Source organism: Neofelis nebulosa, chromosome 13 (assembly GCF_028018385.1).
Source record: "Neofelis nebulosa isolate mNeoNeb1 chromosome 13, mNeoNeb1.pri, whole genome shotgun sequence".
Lineage (NCBI taxonomy): Eukaryota > Metazoa > Chordata > Mammalia > Carnivora > Felidae > Neofelis > Neofelis nebulosa.
This window is the reverse complement of record NC_080794.1, coordinates 33,408,827-33,428,654: the sequence shown is the minus strand read 5'-3', so window position 1 is coordinate 33,428,654 and position 19,828 is coordinate 33,408,827. Positions and strand designations below refer to the sequence as shown.

General features: G+C 38.3%; 1 protein-coding gene across 3 annotated transcripts in view; it reads left to right on the top strand.

Moving 5' to 3' along the window:
- Positions 1-19,828, top strand: part of CTNNA3 (catenin alpha 3) — a 1,807,132-nt gene that overhangs the window by 130,097 nt on the left and 1,657,207 nt on the right. For all 3 annotated transcript variants that reach the window (XM_058696469.1, XM_058696467.1, XM_058696468.1), the window contains one exon: positions 17,154-17,346. In XM_058696469.1, coding sequence (XP_058552452.1) covers positions 17,154-17,346 — 193 coding nt within the window. The remainder of the gene's footprint in view (positions 1-17,153; positions 17,347-19,828) is intronic.

Below are 19,828 nucleotides of genomic sequence, written 5' to 3'. Positions count from 1 at the left end.
ACCAAAAATGTCCTCTCAACAGGGAACTCCCTCCCTGTGTGGCCTGAGGACCCTTCAGACCTTGCTGTCTGCTCCTGGGTATTTGCCCTTCCCACCAGAGCTCCACCAGGTATTGAACTGTGGAGTTGCAGACTCTGCGCTCCCCTGTTTATTGAGTCTTAATGGTATTTAAACCCTGTCCTTTCTCCTTTCTCCTTTTCTTGTTGAGTCCCTTCTGGGTGTTTCCAATCTTTCTCTTTCTCTCCAGCTGCTTTCAGGGGGAGTGCTTTTCCTGTATTCTTCCCCCTGTCTCCATCGTCTCTGCAAGCAGAAACAGCTTCCTACCCTATGCAGGTTCTCTCTCCCTCAGTTCACCTCTCTGCACCACATACCTGCTGAGTTCTGTGGTTCAAGTTGTGTAGATTGTTCTGTTAATCCTCAGATCAGTTTTCTAGGTGTGCAAGATGGTTTGGTGTTGATCTAGCTGCATTTCAGGGAAGAGAGAGGCAAAAAAACCTTCCATGCTGCTCCACCATCTTGGCCTCTTCTCCTCTGTGATGAGGACTTGTAAGATCTACTCTCTCAGCAACCTTCTTTCTTTTATTTTTAAATGTTTATTCGTTATTGAGAGACAGAGAGACAGAGCATGAGTGGGGGAGGGGCAGAGAGAGAGAGGGAGACAAAGAATCTGAAGCAGGTTCCAGACTCTGAGCTGTCAGCATAGAGCCCAACAGGGAGCTCAAACTCAGCATCCTTGAGAGCATGACCTGAGATAAAGTTGGACGCTTAATCAACTGAGCCACCCGGGCATCCCTCAGCAACTTTCAAATACGCAGTACAGTATTATTAACTATAGTCAACATGCTGTATGTTGTATCTCTGTAGCACTTATTTATTTTATAACTGAAAGTTTGTACCTTTTGACCCCTTTTACCCATTTCACCTAACCTTCTGCCTCCCTGCCTCTGACAACCACCAGTGTGTTCTCTGTATCTGTGAACTGTTTTTGTTTTTTTGTTTTTGTTTAGCTTTTAAATTCCACATGTAAGTGAGATCATATGGTGTTTGTTTTTGTCTGACTTATTTCTCTTACAATATTGCCCTCTGGTTCCATTCATATTGTTACAAATGTCAAAATTTTATTTTTTGTGGCTGAATAATATTCCACTGTATATGTATACCACATTTTCTTTATCCATTCATTGGTCATTGGGCACTTAGGTTGTTTCCATATCTTGGCTGTTGTAAGTACTGCTGCAGTGAACATGGGATGCATGTATTTTTCTGCTTTAGTGTTTTCATTTTCTTCTAACAAATACCCAGAAGCTGAATTGCTGAGTCATATAGTTGTTGTGTTTTTAATTTTTTGAGGAACCTCCATATTGTTTTCCATAGTGGCTGCATCATTCATATTTCCACCAACATTGCACAGAAATTCCCTTTTTTCACGTCCTCACCAACGCTTACTATTTCCTATCTTTTTGATAATGATGATTCTAACATGTGTGAGGTGATACCTCATTGTGGTTTTGATTTGCATTACTCTGATAGTTAGTGACATTGAGCACCTTTTCATGTAGCTGTTGGTTATCTGTATGTCTTTTTTTGGGGAAAGTATATGTTTAGGTCCTCTGCCCATTTTTAATTGAGTTGTTTTTTTGCTGTTGAGTTGTAGGAGTTCTTTATTTATTTTGGATATTAACCCCTTATTAGATATATGTTTTGCAAATATTTTCTTCCATTTAGTAGGTTGTCTTTTCATTTTGTTGATGGCTTCCTTTGCTGTACATAATCAATTTTAAAATGAACATCAACATTTAAATCACTTATGGTCTCTAGTCAAACCACATTTGCATTGCTTTAGAATTTTGACCATCGAGCTCTACAAATCAAATCACTATGGTCTTTCCTATTGTTTGTTGTCTCTTATTCAGACATGATTAGCAGGTATATTTCCCCTGGATATTTTCAATAAGAAGTTTTGTGTTTGAAGAGAAAAGCAGTAAGTCTCATGGTCTAGGGAAGATGGGGAAGGAAGAATCTGACAACAGATAGTGGGAGTAAAATGTAGTAAAGTTTTATAAGAATGTGTTGGCAAAACATATGGCATAATTTATTCAACTTTGTTGTTGATAGGGTTATAAATGTTTATTAAACAAAGCTGAGACACAGAATTAGGGGTCATAACCATACCCCATCATCAATCACTCCTAGAGGTGGAATGATGGACTGGGTGGACCATGTGAACACAACTTAACTGCTACATGTAAAGAAAACCCATTTTTATTTTAGGGCCAGGTTGGTCTTGATTGGATTGTTCACTTATTTTATTTCCTTCAAGCAGTTAGTGGTTATTGATGGAAAATAATTGTCCTTTTTTTTTTTTTTTTTTTTTTTTGCTTAGCACCTCTTTGAATCACTACTTCACTATAAACTACTGGTTATTGATTCATCAGAAAGATTAATGCTTGCTTTATCTATAAATAACAACATGAATATAATTTCCCCTTAGTTTGCTCAATTCAGTATTTTGATGGTTTTTCACCACATTTTTGGAAACATTTATTTGGAGAATGATTAAGATTACATTTTACCAAAACCTAAATTTGTGTCTGAATTATTGCTCTGTGTAAAACAAGTATCTTTTAATTAATTAATTAATTAATTAGAGAGAGAGAGAGAGAGAGAGAGAGAGAAAGAAAAAGCAGGGGAGAGGGGTAGAGGGAGAGTGAGAGGAGAATTCCAAGCAGGCTCCATACTTGTGGAGCCTGACCCGGGGCTTGATCTCACAACATGAGATCATGACTTGAGCCAAAATCAAGAGTTAGAGGCCTAACTGACTGAGCCACCCAGGTGCCTCAACTAGTATTTTTTCCAAATAATAGTCACATTCAAAATGGCAAAAGCTACATATCCTACGATTAATAGGTTAATGGTTGGGTTGCCTAAAGATACTACCTATAAAGGTTGGGGTCATGTAACTTCTCAGCTCTACTTTGTTTTTGGGAAATATCATCCAGTCTCATGATTTCAAAAAAATACTGTTCTCAAACATCTTTGAAATTTTAGTAAGACCAGTAAACCATTGATATATGAATAATTACAATGAGAATGTAAGCTATAAGAAACATATTTCCAGCTCTTATCTTTCTCAACTCCTGAATTGTATACTAGTCTCTAACTTAGAAACTCTAATAGGCAATCTTAACATGCCTAAAGTTCAACTCTTGATCTTCTTCCTTCTTATGTCTCCTTAAGTAAATATTACCTCCATATACCCAACTGATTAGGCCATATACCATAGAGTCATTCTTGTTTCTTTAATAACCCATATTCAATCTATCAGCAAACCTTGTTGACTCACCAGAATTACCAGAATTCTTCCACTTCTCAACAACTCCACCAGTGTTCCCTGGAACAAGCCAATGTGGTTTCTTGGGCTACCGCAACAGTCTCCTAACTTTTTCTGTCTTCCATTTCTCACCCCTCTTCCTTGATCCCTGTTTAATCCCCAGTCTATTCTCTTGAGTAGCCAGAATGGGTCCTTTTAAATTTTAGGTCAGATCTTGTTCCTTTCCTGTTCTAAAACCTTCAGTAGCTCCTGATCACAAGAATAGAATATCTAGTGTTGATGGTTATCTACAAGGCCTGTACAACTTGGTGCCTCAATGCCAGCCTGACTTCATCTCTTATGTTCTCACCTCACTCTACTGTAGGTACTCTGGCCTTCCTGCTGCTCCTGGAACAAACTAATCAAGCTTCTGTTTTGGAACCTTTGTACTTGCTGTTTCCTCTGTTTGGAATATTTTCCTCCAAATATTCAAACGTCTTACTCCTCTACTTCCTTGGAGTCCTTTTTACCTGATCAGAGAGACCTCCTAAGATACGACATTTAACCAGCCCTTCCTCATCACATATCTATTCTCTTCCCCTCTTTACTTTTTTCATAGCACATATCAATACTCAGTATTATGTTATACAGTTATGTATATATTTGTTTATTCTCTGTCTCTTCTCAGTAGGAGGAGGGTCACTGACATGTCCTTCTGGTGAAGTGCAGGTGCACCAATATTTTTTGAATAAATGAAATGTGGGGTCTAGATTTGTTTTTTTGTTTTTTGTTTTTTGTTTTTGTTTTGTTTTTGTTTGTTTTTGGGTGTCAAGTAGCTAAGTAAAAACTGGAAGAAACTAACATTTGATATTAGTGTCAGCGTGTGGTCTTTTCCTGGTTGTGTTTAAGTTCATATTTTTTTCCAGGAATAAGTGTACTTTCTGGATTAGAACATTTAGCTACAGCTGTTTGTATTTGACATGTAAATCTCTTTGCTTTGTTATGCCATCTGCATGGCCCAGAAGGCTGGTAGAATTGGAGAGGGATCTATCTACATGTGTTTTGTTATCATCCCTCAATAGCTCTAAGTAATAGCTTGGCTAGCAGTGTTGTTAATCTAACAAGCAAATAGAACTCTAAATTATATTTTAAAAGATGATGGTTGTTTTATACTTTCTGTGTAATTAGTGGTGAGGATTGTTATAGGCTGAATTGTATCCCTCTCAAATTCAAATGGTGAAGTCCTAGTCTTTAGCACCACAGATTGTGACTGTATTTGGAGATAGGGCCTTTAAAGTGGTAATTAAGTTAAAATGAGGTCTTTAGGGTGGGCCCTAATCCAGTATGACTGGTGTCCTGATAATAGGAGATTAGGATGTGCAGAGAGAGAGAGATACCAGGGGTGCATGCACACAGAGAAAAACCATGTCACAGTGAGAATGTAGTTATTTGCAAGCCAATGAGAGAGGCCTTAGAAGAAACTGACCCTGTTGACACTTTGATCTTGGACTTCCAGTCTCCAGAACTGTGTGAAAATAAGTTTTTGTTGTTTAAGCCACCCACTCTAGGAAGGTCTATAGGCAGACATGGCAAACTAATATAAGGGTTAAAAAGTGAAAATCAGTAATAAAAATAATGTGCCTGCTTTTTTTACTTATAGTTTGAAAATGAATGATGTAAGCTGTCTTTTTTTTTTTTCTTTTTGGCTACAAAAAGACAAGACTGAATATAAATATATACTTGATTCTAGATCACTGAACTGATCAGACTTCAGATAAACTATAGGAATGGAGACTTGGCTTTCTATGATAGTAGACATGGGAAATGACAAAATATCCTTCATTAAGGAATTCCTTTTGATGAAAACTAAGTTGTATCACTGATCTTAAAATTTAATTTTGGCTTAGCTACCAGCTGTCTTTATAACTGAAGAAATCACTCAACATTATGGCTCTTCTCTAAAATCTAGAGTTTCATTCATCTTTTCATTAAGTAAATCATCACTTATTATTTTCAGTGTGCTAGCTCTGGGTTTTCAGGATGAATCAAACATGGTCCCTGCCCTTATCAAGTTCATAGTAAAGCTAGGGAGATGGTAATAACAGCTAATTACAAAATGCTGTAATGAGTGGTGTGAAAGGTACATACAAGGGGCTGTGTGGGGAGGGTGATATTCCAGGTTGAGGATGCCGAACATTTCTTGTTCTGGGCCTAATAAGTAGTTTGTGGCAAACTCCACAAGTAGAAAATGAGAGTGAAAATTTAGTCAGAAATGAGATCATAAATTACTTCATAAGCCATACTTTAGACTTTATCCAAACCATGCTTTGGACTTTTATCTTATAGGCAGTCAGGAACCATTGGAGAGTTTTAAGCTGGTACAAGTATTTCAGATTTGCGTTGCGGAGAGATGGCACTATGGAAGTGTGGGATGGGTATGGAGATGTGATGAGGGCCAGAATTGATGGATATACTTCTTGTAATGATAGAGTAGAAGACAGGATAGCAGAAGATAGAGTAGAAATTGAGGCCATGTTTCTGTTTCACAGAGGATAGCTTGGAGGGAATGTAGGGTAGGGCAGTAATCCAGAGAGCAGCTATGAGAAGCAGTGGTCCTGGGTTGAAGAGGATGTGCCAGAAACTGAAGCTTTTAAACAGAGTTTAAAGTACCTAGAGAGGAGGTAAGAGGGAGGGAATATCCCAGATGGCCTCTGGATTTCTGCCTCAGTTTAGAAGTACTAGTCACTGAGGTAAGAAATACAGATGGAGGAGGACTTGTTTTTACCCCACAGTACCTTTGTACCTGGTTCCCTTTACTTGGCTTTCTTACCCGCCATCTGTCCTGGTAGAAAACTGTCTGTTCTTAAAGGCTCTTCTTGGAAGTCCTACTTAATCCTTGTGAATGTTTGCAATCTCTTTAGTGCTCTCTTTTTTGTTTGTAAGCCTAAGCAGTTACATTCTGCCTATTATATTGCAGCTAGTTGTGCATCTCTCATCACCATACTGGAGCTTACTCATCTTTATTTTCTAAATGTCTGGGGTATTGTTTTGAACATAATATGTGCTCAATAAGTGTTTATTGGCTGAGATGATCTAAAAGAAGATTGTAGTTGGTTTAGGGGTAATGTTAAATGCCAGTTGAGTGGTATACATTTGCTGGATTTCCAATACTTCAGTCCTCCACAGTGCTTTTGTTAACACGGTGAAGGTTGTTTTTGGTAAGAAATAAAGAACAGTTGAAATTACCAGTAACTTGAAGAAGGGATCCTCTCCTTCCCAAGAGTAGATGATACCTTTTTCTTTAAAAGATCACTGGTTTTACTATAGACAATTGTATACAACAATTTTATATTTTTAACCTTTACTTTCTTTCAGAACTCTGTTTGAAATTTTTAGCTAATTAACATGGTTTAAATGTCTTCTATTTTATTTCACACATTAAAATTAACTCAAGGAAGCAAAAGTAGCCCTTGAAGCTATTGGAAGAAGGTTAAAATTCAAAGTGTTTTAGCTAACAAACAAGAAAAGAGATGGCTGTTAACATGTCCTTTTTATACTACAATGATAGTAGAATTAAAAAAAATAGATTAGGAAAGAACATGGTTATAGAATATAAATGTATTAACCCAAGTGGGCATTTAGAGAAGATTTTCTGCAAAGCTAGGATCTGAAGTACTAAAGCCATTGTTGCACTAATGCAACACATCAAAGTAAATTAAACCTCACACCATATTCTGCAATGCTCCTATTATGCACTAGTGTTGCTCTATATATAATGACAGTTGATGGCTTGGTTCACTATGCATCTCAATGTAATTTTCAGTATCTTTGGAGCACCCAGAGAAACACACCAGAATTAGGAAAGATTAGAAAACCCTTTTTTTTGGTACTATAAATTTTAGTATATAGGTATTACAAAACATTAAATATATACCTGGTGAGCTCATTCCCACATGTATGTATGAAGGTGTGTCTGTAACCTAGCTCAGATTTACATACTGAAGAAAAGCAAGTGAACCCAAGCTCTCAGAGAGCTTGGAGAGCCAAAACTTTTTTGTTTGAGAGGGACCACCTAAGGTCACAGAAAGGAAGAATGGGGAGAGTTGTACACTAGTGACAAAAAGAAAGGTTAATAAGACATAAGCTAGGATTTACATTACAATCATCTTTGCTTTAAGTTCCAACTAAAGTTTTTGTGTTGCCTATAAAAATATAACTGATTTTGACTGAAAAAGAAAATGGGGAAACAGGAATTATTTTATAGAATAACCTGAAAACTAATTTTTACTGATACTCCTTCAAGAGATGGGAGACTTTTTCAAATAACAAATGCACTCGCAACTTTTAGTGAGAGTCATCTGTCATCCTGAGTCACAGTTACTGAAGCAAGTTGGTTAGATCCTGTAAGATAAGTTAGTTTAAAAAAAAAGATTTAGTTTTCTTTATCCACCCACCCCCCCCCCCCCCCCCGCCCAGGATTACCAAGCCATCTTTACTCTCTGAAATAAAGTGAATCATTGAAAGTGTCACTTGACTTTAATTTAATCAGTGTTAAATAACTATATTGGGGTATTTCAGAAGAAGACATAGGTATAAATGATTGGTAAATGTGGATAGCTTGCAGGTTGCAATTGCATTTATTTTGATGGAAGCACAATGTTCTTATACAATGTTCTTTTCACAGTTCTTTGGCATTTATTATAAGGAACAAAGCATTTCTGGAATGCTCATTTTAATTTCAAAGCTCAGGCTATTCTATGGAAAACATTTGGCGCAGGGAGGATCTGAACAATAATAGAGGAATGTTCAGTGGGAAGCGTTGTGAATTGTGGCACTTAAAATACATTCTGAAGGAACATTTAGACAATGATACTTATTCTTCATTTTACACAAAGATTTAAACTAGGTGCTATAATTTGTCTTAATCTGGACAAATATCTTTTAATTCTTGATGTATAAATTAGGCTGACAGTAGTGAGATATTTGTATTTTGGAGTATGTGAAAATCCATGTAATAATTCAGGCATATTATCATCTTTATCATCTATGCATGATAAAGACATGTGGCCCTATTTGGCTGCTTGCAAAGCATATAGGAGGTGCTTTGTTAACTGACTTCATCACATTTAGCACACGGGACCCCCTTAGAGCAAGATGAGGGTAGCTCCAAGAGAACACCTCTGACTAGGATCCCATAACAGACTTTCTATATCCATGTGGGGAATGGACTAGAAAATGTACATTAAATATCAACCAATATTTGAGTCATGTTATGCATTTTACAAGACATTTTACGTATTTAACCTTCACATAGTCTTATAGGTAACATGATCTCATTTTCCAAGAGAGGAAACAAAGGCACTGCACTCTGGGTTGTAGACATGAGAATAAAGCAAATTAGAATATAGCAATAGGTCTATTGGATGGAGGAGGAGAATTGAAAGGGCAGACAAAAATTATTTTCATCTATGTATTTCCCCCATAGCTTGTAAGTTCTTTCTCAGTTCCTAGCTAAAAAACTGTGTCCAGACATAATAAATAAACAAATATGTCATGCTCCATAAGCAATAAACAAGCCAAACCTTTAGGGGCTGCAGAACAGGAAGGTTATGTATAGTCTGTTCTCAAAGATGTGGTGCATGATTGTTATAAGCCTTGGCTATTTGATGATATGCGGGATTCTAGTTTTCCATAGGAGTTTCAGGTCTTCTAATTTATTTTACTTATTTAAAATTTTTTTTATGTTTATTTATTTTTGAGAGCAAGAGAGACACAGCACGAGTTGGGGAGGGGCAGAGAGAGAGGGAGACAGAATCTTAAGCAGGCTTCAGACTCTGAGCTGTCAGCACAGAGCCCAAAGTGGGGCTCAAACCCCTGTGCCATGAGATCATGACCTTAGCTGAAGTCCTATGCTTAACCGACTGAGCCACCCAGATACCCCCAGGTCTTCTATTTTAAATACTGAAAAGACGTGTTCTTTTCCTTCATCTACAATGGGGATCTTCCAGCTTTGCTTATAAAAATGTTAACTAAATTTATTATTGGTATCCAAGGCTTAATTAAGAAATGGGTATTTTTTACAATGTAATTTTGTATGAGGTTTTGTTTCCAAGTACAGTTGCTTAATTTCTATCTCTAACCACAATGAGACACCACCTCACACCTGTCAGAATGGCTAAAATTAACAACTCAGGAAACAACAGATGTTGGCGAGGATGCGGAGGAAGGGGAACACTTTTGCATTGTTGGTGGGAATGCAAATTGGTATAGCCACTCTGGAAAATAGTATGGAGGTTCCTCAAAAAGTTAAAAATAGAACTACCCTACAACCCAGCAATTGCACTATTAAGTATTTATCCAAAAGGATACAAAAATGCTGATTCAAAGGGACACATGCACGCCAATGTTTATAGCAGCACTATCACCAATAGCCATATTATGGAAAGAGCCTAAATATCCATCGACTAATGAATGGATAAAGAAGATGTGGTATATATATATATATATATATATATATATATATATATATATATATATATATAATGGAATATTACTTGGTGACCAAAAAGAATGAAATCTTGCCATTTGCAACAATGTGAGTAGGACTAGAGTGTATTATGCCAAGTGAAATAAGTCAGAGAAAGACAAATATATGATTTCACTCACTGTGAAATTTAGAAACAAAACAGATGAACATAGGGGAAGGGAAGGAAAAATAAAATAAGATAAAAACAGAGATGGAGAGGGAGGCAAAACATAAGAGCTTCTTAAATACAGAGAACACACTGAGGGTTACTGGAAGGGAGGTGGTTGGGGGGAAGGGGCAAATGGGCGATGGGCATTAAGGAGGGCACTTGTTGGGATGAGCACTGGGTGTTATATGTAAGTGATGAATCACTAAATTCTACTCCTAAAACCAATACTACACTGTATGTTAATTAACTTGAATTTAATTAAACTTTTTTTAAAAAAAGCCCTTCTTTTCAATGACCCCATTCTTTAAGCCATTTATATAACAAATATTTATTGAGCACTTACTTTGTGCATTGTTCTGGGTGCTGGGGAAAAGGCACATTTTTTTTTTTTTTTTTGTCTTTTTTTTATTTATTTATTTATTTATTTTTTTTAATATATGAAATTTACTGTCAAATTGGTTTCCATACAACACCCAGTGCTCATCCCAAAAGGTGCCCTCCTCAATACCCATCACCCACCCTGCCCTCTCTCCCACCCCCCATCAACCCTCAGTTTGTTCTCAGTTTTTAACAGTCTCTTATGCTTTGGCTCTCTCCCACTCTAACCTCTTTTTTTTTTTTTTTTCCCTTCCCCTCCCCCATGGGTTTCTGTTACGTTTCTCAGGATCCACATAAGAGTGAAAACATATGGTATCTGTCTTTCTCTGTATGGCTTATTTCACTTAGCATCACACTCTCCAGTTCCATCCACGTTGCTACAAAAGGCCATATTTCATTTTTTCTCATTGCCACGTAATATTCCATTGTGTATATAAACCACAATTTCTTTATCCATTCATCAGTTGATGGACATTTAGGCTCTTTCCATAATTTGGCTATTGTTGAGAGTGCTGCTATAAACATTGGGGTACAAGTGCCCCTATGCATCAGTACTCCTGTATCCCTTGGATAAATTCCTAGCAGTGCTATTGCTGGGTCATAGGGTAGGTCTATTTTTAATTTTCTGAGGAACCTCCACACTGCTTTCCAGAGCGGCTGCACCAATTTGCATTCCCACCAACAGTGCAAGAGGGTTCCCATTTCTCCACATCCTCTCCAGCATCTATAGTCTCCTGATTTCTTCATTTTGGCCACTCTGACTGGCGTGAGGTGGTATCTGAGTGTGGTTTTGATTTGTATTTCCCTGATGAGGAGCGACGTTGAACATCTTTTCATGTGCCTGTTGGCCATCCGGATGTCTTCTTTAGAGAAGTGTCTATTCATGTTTTCTGCCCATTTCTTCACTGGGTTATTTGTTTTTCGGGTGTGGAGTTTGATGAGCTCTTTATAGATTTTGGATACTAGCCCTTTGTCCGATGTGTCATTTGCAAATATCTTTTCCCATTCCGTTGGTTGCCTTTTAGTTTTGTTGGTTGTTTCCTTTGCTGTGCAGAAGCTTTTTATCTTCATAAGGTCCCAGTAATTCACTTTTGCTTTTAATTCCCTTGCCTTTGGGGATGTGCCGAGTAAGAGATTGCTACGGCTGAGGTCAGAGAGGTCTTTTCCTGCTTTCTCCTCTAAGGTTTTGATGGTTTCCTGTCTCACATTCAGGTCCTTTATCCATTTTGAGTTTATTTTTGTGAATGGTGTGAGAAAGTGGTCTAGTTTCAACCTTCTGCATGTTGCTGTCCAGTTCTCCCAGCACCATTTGTTAAAGAGACTGTCTTTTTTCCATTGGATGTTCTTTCCTGCTTTGTCAAAAATGAGTTGGCCATACGTTTGTGGGTCTAGTTCTGGGGTTTCTATTCGATTCCATTGGTCTATGTGTCTGTTTTTATGCCAATACCATGCTGTCTTGATGATGACAGCTTTGTAGTAGAGGCTAAAGTCTGGGATTGTGATGCCTCCTGCTTTGGTCTTCTTCTTCAAAATGACTTTGGCTATTCGGGGCCTTTTGTGGTTCCATATGAATTTTAGGATTGCTTGTTCTAGTTTCGAGAAGAATGCTGGTGCAATTTTGATTGGGATTGCATTGAATGTGTAGATAGCTTTGGGTAGTATTGACATTTTGACAATATTTATTCTTCCAATCCATGAGCAGGGAATGTCTTTCCATTTCTTTATATCTTCTTCAATTACCTGCATAAGCTTTCTATAGTTTTCAGCATACAGATCTTTTACATCTTTGGTTAGATTTATTCCTAGGTATTTTATGCTTCTTGGTGCAATTGTGAATGGGATTAGTTTCTTTATTTGTCTTTCTGTGGCTTCATTGTTAGTGTATAAGAATGCAACTGATTTCTGTACATTGATTTTGTATCCTGCAACTTTGCTGAATTCATGTATCAGTTCTAGCAGACTTTTGGTGGAGTCTATCGGATTTTCCATGTATAATATCATGTCATCTGCAAAAAGCGAAAGCTTGACTTCATCTTTGCCAATTTGGATGCCTTTGATTTCCTTTTGTTGTCTGATTGCTGATGCTAGAACTTCCAGCACTATATTAAACAACAGCGGTGAGAGTGGGCATCCCTGTCGTGTTCCTGATCTCAGGGAAAAAGCTCTCAGTTTTTCCCCATTGAGGATGATGTTAGCTGTGGGCTTTTCATAAATGGCTTTTATGATCTTTAAGTATGTTCCTTCTATCCCGACTTTCTCAAGGGTTTTTATTAAGAAAGGGTGCTGGATTTTGTCAAAGGCCTTTTCTGCATCGATTGACAGGATCATATGGTTCTTCTCTTTTTTTTTGTTAATGTGATGTATCACGTTGATCGATTTGCGAATGTTGAACCAGCCCTGCATCCCAGGAATGAATCCCACTTGATCATGGTGAATAATCCTTTTTATATGCTGTTGAATTCGATTTGCTAGTATCTTATTGAGAATTTTTGCATCCATATTCATCAGGGATATTGGCCTGTAGTTCTCTTTTTTTAATGGGTCTCTGTCTGGTTTAGGAATCAAAGTAATACTGGCTTCATAGAATGAGTCTGGAAGTTTTCCTTCCCTTTCTATTTCTTGGAATAGCTTGAGAAGGATAGGTATTATCTCTGCTTTAAATGTCTGGTAGAACTCCCCTGGGAAGCCATCTGGTCCTGGACTCTTATTTGTTGGGAGATTTTTGATAACCGATTCAATTTCTTCGCTGGTTATGGGTCTGTTCAAGCTTTCTATTTCCTCCTGATTGAGTTTTGGAAGAGTGTGGGTGTTTAGGAATTTGTCCATTTCTTCAAGGTTGTCCATTTTGTTGGCATATAATTTTTCATAGTATTCCCTGATAATTGTTTGTATCTCTGAGGGATTGGTTGTAATATTTCCATTTTCATTCATGATTTTATCTATTTGGGTCATCTCCCTTTTCTTTTTGAGAAGCCTGGCTAGAGGTTTGTCAATTTTGTTTATTTTTTCAAAAAACCAACTCTTGGTTTCGTTGATCTGCTCTACAGTTTTTTTAGATTCTATATTATTTATTTCTGCTCTGATCTTTATGATTTCTCTTCTTCTGCTGGGTTTAGGCTGCCTTTGCTGTTCTGCTTCTATTTCCTTTAGGTGTGCTGTTAGATTTTGTATTTGGGATTTTTCTTGTTTCTTGAGATAGGCCTGGATTGCAATGTATTTTCCTCTCAGGACTGCCTTCGCTGCATCCCAAAGCGTTTGGATTGTTGTATTTTCATTTTCGTTTGTTTCCATATATTTTTTAATTTCTTCTCTAATTGCCTGGTTGACCCACTCATTCGTTAGTAGGGTGTTCTTTAACCTCCATGCTTTTGGAGGTTTTCCAGACTTTTTCCTGTGGTTGATTTCAAGCTTCATAGCATTGTGGTCTGAAAGTATGCATGGTATAATTTCAATTCTTGTAAACTTATGAAGGGCTGTTTTGTGACCCAGTATATGATCTATCTTGGAGAATGTTCCATGTGCACTCGAGAAGAAAGTATATTCTGTTGCTTTGGGATGCAGAGTTCTAAATATATCTGTCAAGTCCATCTGATCCAATGTATCATTCAGGGCCCTTGTTTCTTTATTGACTGTGTGTCTAGATGATCTATCCATTTCTGTAAGTGGGGTGTTAAAGTCCCCTGCAATGACCACATTCTTATCAATAAGGTTGCTTATGTTTATGAGTAACTGTTTTATATATCTGGGGGCTCCGGTATTTGGCGCATAGACATTTATAATTGTTAGCTCTTCCTGATGGATAGACCCTGTAATTATTATATAATGCCCTTCTTCATCTCTTGTTACAGCCTTTAATTTAAAGTCTAGTTTGTCTGATATAAGTATGGCTACTCCAGCTTTCTTTTGGCTTCCAGTAGCATGATAAATAGTTCTCCATCCCCTCACTCTCAATCTAAAGGTGTCCTCAGATCTCAAATGAGTCTCTTGTAGACAGCAAATAGATGGGTCTTGTTTTTTTATCCATTCTGATACCCTATGTCTTTTGGTTGGCGCATTTAATCCATTTACATTCAGTGTTATTATAGAAAGATACGGGTTTAGAGTCATTGTGATGTCTGTATGTTTTATGCTTGTAGTGATGTCTCTGGTACTTTGTCTCACAGGATCCCCCTTAGGATCTCTTGTAGGGCTGGTTTCGTGGTGACAAATTCCTTCAGTTTTTGTTTGTTTGGGAAGACCTTTATCTCTCCTTCTATTCTAAATGACAGACTTGCTGGATAAAGGATTCTCGGCTGCATATTTTTTCTGTTTAGCACACTGAAGATATCGTGCCAAGCCTTTCTGGCCTGCCAAGTTTCAAAGGAGAGATCAGTCACGAGTCTTATAGGTCTCCCTTTATATGTGAGGGCACGTTTATCCCTTGCTGCTTTCAGAATTTTCTCTTTATCCTTGTATTTTGCCAGTTTCACTATGATATGTCGTGCAGAAGATCGATTCAAGTTACGTCTGAAGGGAGTTCTCTGTGCCTCTTGGATTTCAATGCCTTTTTCCTTCCCCAGTTCAGGGAAGTTCTCAGCTATAATTTCTTCAAGTACCCCTTCAGCACCTTTCCCTCTCTCTTCCTCCTCTGGGATACCAATTATGCGTATATTATTTCTTTTTAGTGTATCACTTAGTTCTCTAATTTTCCCCTCATACTCCTGGATTTTTTTATCTCTCTTTCTTTCAGCTTCCTCTTTCTCCATAACTTTATCTTCTAGTTCACCTATTCTCTCCTCTGCCTCTTCAATCCGAGCCGTCGTGGTTTCCATTTTGTTTTGCATTTCGTTTAAAGCGTTTTTCAGCTCCTCGTGACTGTGCCTTAGTCCCTTGATCTCTGTAGCAAGAGATTCTCTGCTGTCCTGTATACTGTTTTCAAGCCCAGCGATTAATTTTATGACTATTATTCTAAATTCACTTTCTGTTATATTATTTAAATCCTTTTTGATCAGTTCATTAGCTGTTGTTATTTCCTGGAGATTCTTCTGAGGGGAATTCTTCCGTTTGGTCATTTTGGATAGTCCCTGGAGCGGTGAGGACCTGCAGGGCACTTCCCCCGTGCTGTGGTGTATAACTGGAGTTGGTGGGCGGGGCCGCAGTCCGACCTGATGTCTGCCCCCAGCCCACCGCTGGGGCCACAGTCAGACTGGTGTGTGCCTTCTCTTCCCCTCTCCTAGGGGCGGGATTCACTGTGGGGTGGTGTGGCCCGTTTGGTCTACTTGCACACTGCCAGGCTTGTGGTGCTGGGGAGCTGGCGTATTAGCTGGGGTGGTTAGGCAAGGTGCACGGGGGCGGGAGGGGCAGGCTTAGCTCGCTTCTCCTTAGGTGATCCACTTCAGGAGGCGCCCTGTGGCAGCGGGAGGGAGTCAGATCCACTGCCGGAGGTTTGGCTCCGCAGAAGCCCAGAGTTGGGTGTTTGCGCGGAGCGAGCAAGTTTCCTGGCAGGAACTGGTTCTCTTTGGGATTTTGGCTGGGGGATGGGCGGGGAAGATGGTGCTGGCGAGCGCCTTTGTTCCCTGCCAAGCTGAGCTCTGCCGTCCGGGGGCTCAGCAGCTCTCCCTCCCTTTGTCCTCCAGCCTTCCTGCTTTCTGAGCAGAGCTGTTAACTTCTGACCTCCCAGACGCTAAGTCGAGCTTGCTGTCGGAACACAGTCCGTCCGGCCCCTCCGCTTTTGCCAGCCCGACTCGGGGGCTCTGCTTGGCTGGCGAGCCGCCCCTCCGCCCCGGCTCCCTCCCGCCAGTCCGTGGAGCGCGCACCGCCTCGCCGCCCTTCCTACCCTCTTCCGTGGGCCTCTCGTCTGCGCTTGGCTCCGGAGACTCCGTTCTGCTAATCCTCTGGCGGTTTTCTGGGTTCTTTAGGCAGGTATAGGTGGAATCTAAGTGATCAGCAGGACGCGCGGTGAGCCCAGCGTCCTCCTACGCCGCCATCTTCCGGAACTCAAAAGGCACATTTTTTGCTTTCATGGAATTTACTTTTTAGTATTAGAAGCATGAAATTAACATATAAACAAAAAAAAGTCAAGCCCTGTAAGTGTTTTGAGGAAATATAAAGTGGGATGAAGGGATAGAGTGAGAGAGGGTGGGGATGGGGTAGTCAAGAAAGACCTCTTGATAGGTGACTTTGGGTAAGACTTGTTTGAGAGGCCTACTGAATTAGGGGAGACTGTATGGGACAGGTAAGAGAGGTTACAAAGGGCCTATATGTAATTATTTGAATTTGGTCCCCCTGAGATAACCAGTGTTTTATATTTCAGAGTGGTTCTGTGCCCTCTCAACATTAATAATGTCTATTCTCAGCCTAAATAGACTAATGCTTTACTGACTTAATTATGATTATTTTGCCTCTTTCTTAATATAGATTGCTGGCTACAAAGTGATATAAATAATTATTATATATGAATATTTATATATACACATATATATATAATATATATTGCATTGTTTCCATAGTAAAACTTGGTAAGTTTCAATCTCTGTGGCTCTTCCTTCTTCCTGCCCTTTCTCTCTCCCTTCCTACCTCCTTCCTTCGTTCCTTTTTATCTTTAGTTGAAAATTCCATAGCAGCTGATAATATTGGTCTTGGTTCATTGACTTGACTTATGAGGGTGTACCAATAGTACTGGGAATAAATCGTGTTACTATGAAATACTTCCTTTTGTTTTGGGCTGTGATGTCCCAAGACTGTGTTTTCACAGTTTGTCTAATGAGTGGCTTGTGTTTTTCCAATTTTAGGTTACTACACTTGTAAATTGTCCCCAGAATCCTTCTAACAGGAAAAAAGGACGTTCAAAAAGAGCCAGAGTCCTTCTAGCTTCTGTGGAGGAAGCGACTTGGAATTTATTAGACAAGGGAGAGAAGATTGCCCAGGAAGCCACAGTTTTAAAGGAAGAGCTTACTACTGTACTTGAGGAAGTTCGCAAAGAAAGTGAGTACTCTAGTCCTGGTCAGGAGCAAACCGTATATCCTTAGGGTGTTAGTTACAGAATTAGATTTGTGAGCATTTTGTTTCGTTGACTTGAGTTTATTAGTCTATCTGTAGAGCTCTGAGGAGCTGGCTGTGGGAAGCTGAGTGGCTTATTAGTCAGCTCTAAGACTCAGAGTACTACTTACTCCTGGTTCTTCCCTTGAATTGTTGAGTCCCTGCAGGCAAGTTCTCCCCCTCACATACCATAGTTTATCCATAGTAAGCAAAGAGAAGTGTATCCTTTTTTGTCATAGAATATAACGACATATGACTAATGAAGCTGAAGATGTGTTTGTCCATACATAAATTAATTATAAAGTTCCTTGTTAATAGTTAGAGGTATTAAGTTACAGACCTGACTACTTAGAAGTACATTTTTTATTTTTTCATTTTCTAGAGGTTTAGATTTTCTAAACTTAAAAAGAAATGCTTTGCATAAACTATGCATAACTCATGTTGCTGCTATATGAATATTATAAAATGAAAGTGTACATGTCACGTTTTGATGTATTTACTTACATATGATAATACAACAATTTCATAATGAATGTAAGTCTCATTTGCAGACTCTTTTTAAAAGAACTGCCTTATTTATATATCAGCTTGCTGCAAGAAACTATCTTGAGAGGATAAGAAAACTTAAATAATCATGTTCAGTTTTATAAAAGAGACTTGGGGTGTTCATATATTTCCCTTCCCAACATAACTTTATGAAAATCAGTAAATGTCAGTTAATTAAATAATTAAAATGAATATACTAGCTATAATAAACCTTAGGTCAAATACAGGATATTTATTTTTTATTTGTTATATACTATATGATTTATATTTTACAGAGTCTCTTCTGAAAATATGAAGAAAATAAAATGCCAAAGATAATTTCAAATGAATTCATCACTCCTCCCTACCCCCTACCACTTTAGACCCTATCCTGTCTTGTCTGTTCTGGTACCATTATCCACATAGTCACCAAGTCAGTTTAGACTCTTTGTTCTCATTTCACTCTCTCTTCCAATTAGTCTCTAAGTTCAACAAATTCTTTCTCCTTTTGTCTCTCAGATCTTTCCCTCTTTTTCATTACTGATGTTGCCTCCTGAATTCAGGATTATTGCATTAGCCTTACTGTATACTAAAGCCAAATACATCTTTTAAAAAGGAAAATACAGTTATTTTACTTCCCTCTTAATTTAAATCCTTTTAAAGCTTTTGAAGGATTAGGGGTATTATCTTTCTGGATAAGGTTCAGGCTTATAAATCTAGCTCACTCAGCATTGCATTATTTGGCTTCTATCATTCTCTCCCTTTTAATTTCCTGATTCTGGCCCCCTCTCCAGCTTCCAAACAAGAATTTGAAGTATTTTGAATGGTCCATGTTGCCTTATGCCTCTGTACCTGTGTTATCAGCTATTCCCTTCACTTGGATTACGCCTCTTGTTCAGCCAGTTCTTACTTATTGCACCAAACTCAACCCAGGTCTTTTCTAGGAAGTGTGTACTGACCTTGTGATGCTCATTTAGATATCCCTCTTCTGTGTCCCCACAGACTCTGAGCATCTGCCTTTAATAGGATTTACTACCCCAATACACCAAACATTGATTTACTTGTTCAATAAATCTAGACTTTTAATCCGTGAAGGTGGCAAATACCAGGTCTTATGTGATGAGAAGTACCTGACACATAACAACCACCTGATGTTTGTTAAATAGATAAAATAATTGAAGCATCATTTTGTCATTTTATATTATAAAATTTTATAATGATTTTATCTTTGTTTTTATGACAAATTATCTCTCATGGTTATGGTTTTTTTTTAAAGTTTATTTATTTTGAGAGAAAGAAGGAGAGTATGTGCGTGCACACAAGCAAGCAGGAGAAGGGCAGAGAGAGATGAAGAGAGAGAGAATCCCAAGCAGGCTCCGTGCAGAGCCCAATGCTGGGCTCGATCTCTCAACTGCAAGAGTCAGATGCCTAACTGACTGAGCCGTCCAGGTGTCCCTCATAGATATGGTTTCTTTCCTGAGTGTTTTCGTAAGGAATATGAACGCTATTCTGGTATTGTTCTTCTCAGATAATGAGATCTATTTGACAACATAGTTTTTGTAAGCCACCTCATAATACTATGTAAGACACTGGTCATTCTCAGCAGGAAAAAATAAAAGCATTAATTGACATGAAATGGCATATATTTTTTTTAAAAAAAGTAAGTTACCAGTTTTTGACTCAAAAAGCAAATTATTTTAAAGAGAAGGTCTCAAAGAGAAAGTATGTGTGGCTTTTAGGATTATGCAGTATATCCTTCCCTGTGTTCTATTATAATGTGTGAAATCATATTATCATGTGATAGATGTGGCATATGCTGTGTACACAACAAATGCATTTGGTTAAAGATCACCAAGTGCTTTATACTCTGATTTTTTTTGACAAACTGCCAAATTGAACTACT